Source organism: Mesoplodon bidens (assembly GCF_964165515.1).
Source record: "Mesoplodon bidens genome assembly, contig: HAP1_SCAFFOLD_159, whole genome shotgun sequence".
NCBI classification, from domain to species: Eukaryota; Metazoa; Chordata; class Mammalia; order Artiodactyla; family Ziphiidae; genus Mesoplodon; species Mesoplodon bidens.
The window spans coordinates 1017333-1025465 of NW_027672558.1; the positions used below are offsets into that span (position 1 = coordinate 1017333).

At 41.0% G+C, this 8133-nt stretch overlaps 1 protein-coding gene across 1 annotated transcript in view; it reads left to right on the forward strand.

The window, feature by feature from the left end:
• Positions 1–6673, forward strand: part of F8 (coagulation factor VIII) — a 113185-nt gene extending 106512 nt beyond the window's left edge. The window contains exon 26 of the mRNA XM_081259279.1: positions 4293–6673. Coding sequence (XP_081115405.1) covers positions 4293–4448 — 156 coding nt within the window. The 3' untranslated portion in view covers positions 4449–6673. The remainder of the gene's footprint in view (positions 1–4292) is intronic.
• The last annotated feature ends 1460 nt before the right edge of the window (positions 6674–8133 follow it).

Genomic DNA, 8133 nt, shown 5'->3' on the forward strand with positions numbered 1-8133 from the left:
ATTCAATATCTATTCTTAATGGGAAAATTTAGCAAACTAAGACTAGTAGAGAAACTACACAATCTGATAAAGGATATTCACAAAACTTTTACAGCAAATATAATATTTTAGGTGAAACACAGAAAGGTTTCCTTTGAGATTAAAAATAAGATACTATTTATCTATTGCTGCATCACAAACTACTCTGAAACTTGGCCACAATTTTGTGGATCAGGAATTTAGGTTGATCTGTCTGGCTGGTTTGTCTGTGATCCATGGGGTGTCAGTGGGTATGGATGGATGGATCTACTTCCTAGATGGCTTCTTTGCTCACCTGCCTGGTATCTTGGTTCTCCTTGACCTTTTCACCCACTGGTGTCTCTTCAGGGCCTCTCAGCATGTGGTCTTAGGATAGTCACTCTTCTTACATAAAAGCTAGATTCCAAGAAACCAAGGTGGAAGCTGTCAGTCCTCTTGAACTTGGCACAGCATCACCTCTGCCGCCATACTCTATCAGCCCACAGAATCAATTGCCCAACCCAACTTAAAACAAATCAAAAGACACATGCGCCCCAATGTTCACTGCAGCACTATTTACAATAGCCAGGACATGGAAGCAACCTAAGTGTCCAAGGACAGAGGAATGGATAAAGATGATGTGGTACATATATACAATGCAATACTACTCAGCCATAAAAAAGAATGAAACAATGCCATTTGCAGCAACATGGATGGACCTAGAGATTATCATACTAAGTGAAGTAAGTCAGACACAGAAAGACAAATATCATATGATATCACTTATATGTGGAATCTAAAAGAAATGATACAAATGAACTCATTTACAAAACAGAAATAGACTCACAGACATAGAAAACAAACTTATGGTTACCAAAGGGGAAGGGTGGGGGGAAGAGAGATAAATTGGGAGTTTGGGATTAACAGATATACACTACAATACATAAAATAGATAAGCAACAAGGATTTACTGTATAGCTCAGGGAACTATATTCAATATCTTGTAATAACCTATAATGGAAAATAATCTGGAAAATATATATGTATATATAACTGAATCACTTTACTGTATATCTGAAACTAACACAATATTGTAAATCAACTATACTTCAATTAAAAAAAAAAACAAGGGAATTCTCTGGAGGTCCAGTGATTAGGACTTGGCGCTTTCACTGCAGTGGCCTGGGTTCAATCCCTGGCTGGTAAACTAAGATCCCACAAGCTGCGTGGCACGGCCAAAAAAAAAAAAAATGTCAAAATACACCTACCTCTCCATGGGAGGAGTATCAAAAAAATTCATAGCCATCTTTAATCTGCCCCATCCACTTTTATTAAAAACTGTATTGGAGGGCTTCCCTGATGGCGCAGTGGTTGAACGTCCGCCTGCCGATGCAGGGGACACAGGTTCGTGCCCCGGTCCGGGAAGATCCCACATGCCGCGGAGCGGCTGGGCCCGTGAGCCATGGCCGCTGAGCCTGCGCGTCCGGAGCCTGTGCTCCGCAACGGGAGAGGCCCCAACAGTGAGAGGCCCGCGTACCGCAAAAAAAAAAAAAAAAAAAAAAAAAAAAAAAAAAAAAAAAACTGTATTGGAGGTCCTAAGCAATGCAGTAAGGTAAGAAAATGAAGGATTGGGAAAAAATCTCTCATAATATGTGGAAGATACGATGGCATACATAGAAAATCCAAAAGAATCTATCTATCTAAATTATTAGAATTACTAAGATAAGTTTGCAAGCTTGCTGAAAACAAAATCAATAGAAAATTTTATTGTATTTCTACATGCCAGAGACAAATAGAAAAATAATTTAAAATAGCATTTTAAAATTCCAAATACTGAGTTGTACATTCTCATCAAATAATGGCAGCTGCCTAAATCTCTCCATACAGCCTTCAAAAACCATCTGTCTAACTATCTCTCTGTAGATATATTTTAAAATTGCAAATAAAACCACCCATAACTCACAGAATAACTAGAAGACAAAGAATACCATAAGTTTCAGTGGTGGAAATTAAGTGCTCTGGAAAAGCAAAAATGAGTCACAAAATCACAAGACATATCTTCCTATCCCATCTGTTACAGAAATTGCACTTCTCTTTATCAACAGTAGAGGGTGCTTGTGGACTAAGAAACCTAACAAGCCACCCAAACCTCTTATCTCTGACTACATATTGTAGAATCACCTCATTGCTGTGATGAATGAACTGAACATAGCAGATGAGGTAAAAGGTATTATTCTTTTATTTTTTTAAATTTATTTATTTACTTATTTATTTTTGGCTGCGTTGGGTCTTTGTTGCTGCACCCGGGCTTTCTCTAGTTGTGGCGAGCGGGGGCTACTCTTCATTGCAGTGCATGGGCTTCTCATTGAGGTGGCTTCTTTTGTTGTGGAGCACGGGCTCTAGGCACATGGGCTCAGTAGTTGTGGCTCGCGGGCTCTAGAGCGCAGGCTCAGTAGTTGTGGCACATGGGCTTAGTTGCTCCACGGCATGTGGAATCTTCCCGGACCAGGGATCGAACCCATGTCCCCTGCATTGGCAGGTGCAGTCTTATCCACTGTGCCACCAGGGAAGTCACAAAGGTATTATTCTTGATTTTCACTTCCTCCTTTTTTGAAAACTCCATTGACTTTGGGCTTCACTCATGTCGACCAATGCAGTGTAAGTAGACATGATATAAACCACTTTCCAACAGAAGCTTTCAATGTGATCCTGTGTTTGGCTCAGTCTCTGGTGCTTCTGCTCTCTTCCATGAGATAAAAACGTCCAAGCTGAGAAGACATGGTGTACATGAGCCTTGGCCTGGAGCAGAGCCTGAGCCAACCCAGAACAGTCTTGGTTTCCAAATACCATATCCTAGTAAAAGGAACCTGGGATCCTTAGAGATTCCAAGACCAGAGCCAGGAAACTGCCAGGTGTTATTGGAACACCTTGGAGTCCATTATCATCATCAAAATATAAAGGGAGAGGAGACATTCTTCTCCACAGAATAATTCCAGCTAATAAATGTAGAAGACATGACAAAATTAAGAAACCAACCATCAATACAGTATATAATACTTGTAAGGAACTTCAGTAGATACTAAAACCATTGGATGAAAGCTTAATGTAGAACAGAATATTTACACAGTCTCAAAGTCTAACCCCACAGATTGTTAGGTAAGGGAAGTTGTTAACCTTTATAAAAGAGTGATCTGGTGGACATCACCTTAACTAAGGGTCAAACTCTGGAGGAATCAGCATCATGTGTCCTCTGATGTGATATGGTGGGAAAGACACATCACCTAGTTAATATTCTCACTAACGATGCTGAACTGAAATCTAATAATAAGAAAACAGTCACACAAATTTAGAATGTGTGACATTCTACAACACAATGGTCCTAGACTTTTTAAAATGTCAACACCATGAAGGACAAAAAAAGACCAGAGACTAGGAGTCTGTTGTAGATTAAAGGAGATTTAAGTGTTCCTTGTATTATTCTTTCAGTTTCTTGAGGGAAAAGATCAAGGAATAAGTCTAACAGAAGATGTACAAGCCTCCAAAGTATGCCACTAATATCTATCCAAGAATCTCTTTTGTTTCCCGAAAGTTTTATCAAACACACAAACTTTAACAAATGTTTATAGTATATTTGCTATGTATATACTATATATATTGTACGTGTGGAAGGTCAGTGACCAAGGTCTCTGCTGTCATGGAACCGACATTTGGTGGTGAAAACAAAGGAAATGGTCAATAAGCAGGTAAACAGATAAATGAGAAGATTCTGAATGGTGTAAAGGAAATGAACAAGAGGAGCTTTAGAGTCAACAAGAGTCCTGTTTCAGAGATAACATTTAAACTGAGACCCAAAGGCTTGGCAGGTTGAAGTATTTGGGAGTAAAATATCATGATGTTTACAACTTCCTTGAATTAGTTGGGAAAGTGGGTGAGAAGATTCCAGAGGGAAGCCATAGCTGGAAGCACGGCCTCCACAGGAGGTTAGCAAGGGTGCTCTTAGTTCTAGATGTCACAACCACTTTCCCAGGTACAGAGGCAGGGGACCGAGTCATCCAGTCACCTCCCAGGGTTCAATCCTGGACTACCGGAAGCGTGGATCCCTCAACTGGAAGTGAAAAAAAGCGTGGGTGCTGGGCGATGGGCATTGGGGTGGGTGCCCATGAGGGGGCGGAGCTTAGGGAGAGTTACAGACCAAGCAGGAGGCCAATGGACTTGGGGAGCCTCTTGGGGTGTGTGTGTGTAAACATTATAACTCTTTTCCTGTCAACCAACAAATGCTCTCTCTCCTCTTTCAGATTTTTCGGGGAAATCAAGACTCCTTCACACCCGTGGTGAATGCTCTAGACCCCCCGCTGTTTACCCGCTTCCTTCGAATTCACCCGCAGAGCTGGGCGCACCACATCGCCCTGAGGCTGGAGCTTCTGGGCTGCGAGGCGCAGCAGCAGTACTGAGGCCCGGTCCTTCCTTCCTGGCCCTGGGCCCTTTCCTGATTCGGGTCCAGCATCCCTCTGAGCCCGCCCTCTGGGTCACTTCCTGCCCCACGCTGCCCACGGTGCCATCATTTTTCTATGTATTTCAACTCCTCAGTCCCGGCAGATATGCCCTGAAGCCTCTCAAATCAATCGTCATGCGTCCTGCGTTCTCTGGGGCTGTTGCATCCAATTTACCTCTTGCACATTTGCTGCGGCCGCTCCCAGGTTGGTCCTTCCTTCCAAGGTAATCAGGCAAAAAGCAATGAGGAAACTCAGCTGGAAAGCATTCTCCTCCGGACACGGCCACCACTTCCTCCTCTGTGGTGACCAAGAAAGGTCATGATCATACTAGGCTTCTAAAGGACATATTTTTAATATTTCCACAGAAAAATGAGGAAAATCCATGGCTCTCTGGGATAGGAGATACAACATTGTAATTCTAATCATGCACTCATTTTACTCCCTCCTCAGCTAATTTCCTGCTGAAATGACACAACAAAATGTACCAGGAAATTCTGTACCCTAACTGCCCAAGAGGAACCCCCACCTCGCCCCATCCCTGACAGATAAGGTTGGGAATGGTTTACTGTCCTGTAAAAGTCCATTAAGGTTAGAGGTTAATTTACAGAAATCAATAAGGTGATATGGTTTGACTCCCTGTAAAAGGTTAACCACTTTTATGTCTAACTTAATCATCTTGTTTTGGCATTCTTTTCCCATTGACCACATACATCTTTATTTTTCAAATGCTCTTGGAACCAGCTCTTTTGTCTTCCCACTGGTTTCCTCAATAACCAGTTAAACAAAACATTGATGTGTGAAAACAAATACCTTTGAGAGTTGTGCTTTTATACTGGAAATAAAAATGTGAACAATGAAATTTTATAATTTATGAGGTGAAGCTAAAATTTAAAAAATTAGAAATGGAGCCTTGATCCAGTAGCAGAGAGAGAGATTATTAACCTTGACATCCATTAGCACTAGAAGGAGTAAAGGCAGTAGTCTGGGCTCTGGCCCATCCCACAAAACCCCCTTTTATAAGTTTTCTAGAGCTTGTGACCAACCAGAATCCAGGAGAGGCTGCAGCAGAATGTAGTGAACCTAATGTGAGAAATGCTGTACTTGCATCGCCCAGATCTCCTGGGATCCCTTTTATGAGTTCAGTGTTTGCAATCATACTCCAGCTGATTTGGCTAATGGGGGACCTGTACTCGGAAACCTGCAAGACCCTGATGAAGATGACACAGATGGACAAATGTACTGTGTTCATGGATTGGAAAAATTAATATTGTTAAAATGAAAATGCTACCCAAGGCAATCTACAGATTTAATGCAATCTTTATCAAAATACCAATGGCATTTTTCCAGAACCAGAACAAACAATTCTAAAATTTATATGGAAATACAAAAGATCCTGAACAGCCAAAACATCTTGAGAAGCAAGAACTAGAGGAATCATGCTCCCTGACTTCAGACTGTATTACAAAGCTAAAGTCATCAAAACAGTATGGTAATGGCTCAAATACAGACAAAAACAGACAGATAAACCAATGGAACAGGATACAGAGCCCAGAAATAAACCCACACACCTATGGTCAATTAATCTACGACAAAGGAGACAAGAATATACAATGAAGAAAAGACAGTCTCTTCAATAAGTGGTGCTGGGAAAACTGGACAGTTACATGTAAAAGAATGAAATTAGAACATTTCCTCATACCATATACAAAAATAAACTCAAAGTGGTATAATTATTTTGGAAAACAATCTGGCATTATCTACAAAAGTTGAGCATAAAGATAGCCTGTGGCAAATCTGTTGGGTAATGACCTAGACCCAGAACTACCATGTGGACCAAGAGACAGGGCAGCACTACCCATAACACTTCCAAACTGGAAACAACCCTTATTGCATATATTTCCTAGTGGCTCACTTTAATTGCAGTAGAGTGATCCATTATATAATATATATCACAATTTATTTATCCATTGCTTTTCTGACTGATTCATTTATGCCAGTTCTTCTATGGAGCTGATCATCCTTTTTAAAAAATTGATTTGTAAGAGTTCTTTGTATGTTAAGGACATTAACCTATTATCTGTCATATATGTTGTGGAATTTTTCACCTAATTTGTCATTAATCTTTTATCTTTCTTTACAATGTTTTGCTGTATGAAAGCTTTACATTTTTATGCAATAAATTTATCATTATTTTCACCTATGGCTTTGGGGTTTTGTTTAGTCCTTTATCCATCTAGAATTTATTTTTGTGTGTATGGCTCTCACTTCAGTCAGTGCATCCGAATGAATAGCCAGTCATCACATTAAACCATCTCTTTTTCCCCACTGAAATGAAATGCCACGTTTATCATCTATTAAAATCCCATACATACACTATTTGAAGGTGCAGTAGATACCATGTGGCAAACAAAATATCTTAGAAATCTTCAAGCCCAAGAGGATATGGCTACCATGAGGATGCGTTTCAGCATCAACATAAATGTTTATGCATAGACAGAAGAAAACGTCTGTATGCTTAGCTGTCAAATAGAGGGAGACTGGGGGCGGGTCAAATGCAGTAGATGATATAATGAGGAGTAGAATTCTATCTGGAACTTCAGAAACCTTAAAGGAAGACTCTGGCCAGCTTCTTCTGAAGACGGAGGCCTGATTCACTGGCTTCTTTGCCACCTTACCTGACACAGGTCTCAACAGTGGATGAGAGTGTCAGTTTTAAATATCTTAAGTAATAGAAAGCTCAAATAAGAGTTTATTTTTCTCAGACCTAGTAGTTGAGAGGTGGGCAGATAGAGGTGTTGGTTTAGTGGCTTAAAATTGTCAGAGCCAGAATAGATGTCATTTTCTTGGCCTTTTCCTTGTGTCCATTGCCTGATGGTCACAGGATGGCTCCTCCAACCCCAGGTAACACTTAAAGAATGTTCAAGGCAGCACAAAGGGAAAATGGTAGCGCCATTTCTTTTATCAAGACAGCAGAAAGTCTTCCTGGAAGCCACCCATCGGAACTCCATTATGCTTCAGTGTCTAAAACTGTGTCCCACAGCCATTGCTAGCAGCAAGGCTGGCTGGGAGAAGGCGGATTCCGCTTTTCTAGCCTCTCTGGTTGTATGTAATAAGTGAAGAGGGGGTGGTGATGACAGGCAATGAACAATATCTGCCCAAATTCACCACACATTCATTCATTCAAAAAATATTTATTGAGCACCTGAACAGCCTATGTGAACAAAAGAGAGAGGAACACGTGTGGCTTGTTCCAGAGGAAATGAGGCTGAGGTGGAGTGATCAAGAGTAGATAATAGGACATGAGGTCAGGGAAGTCAGTAGGACACTACCTGACTTACAACAAAGTGAGATCTCTTTGGCTGTTCAGTGGCAGCAAGCAGGAAGCTACGAACTCCTGTGACTGCAAAACTTCTGGGCCCCTGCCACCCCCATGATGGACTGTGCCCCCTTATCCACTGAAATTCATACCTGGTTAACCATTTATACTGCTTATTTGCTGATTCAGTAATAAACCCAACTCAAAACAAAACAAAACGAAAAGGATGTGGGACTGAAAAAGTGGAGTCAAAGATGACACCACAGGGCTTGGCCTGAACAACTTAAAGAGTTTCCACTAATTGAGCTGGAAAAGCCCAAAGGGGGA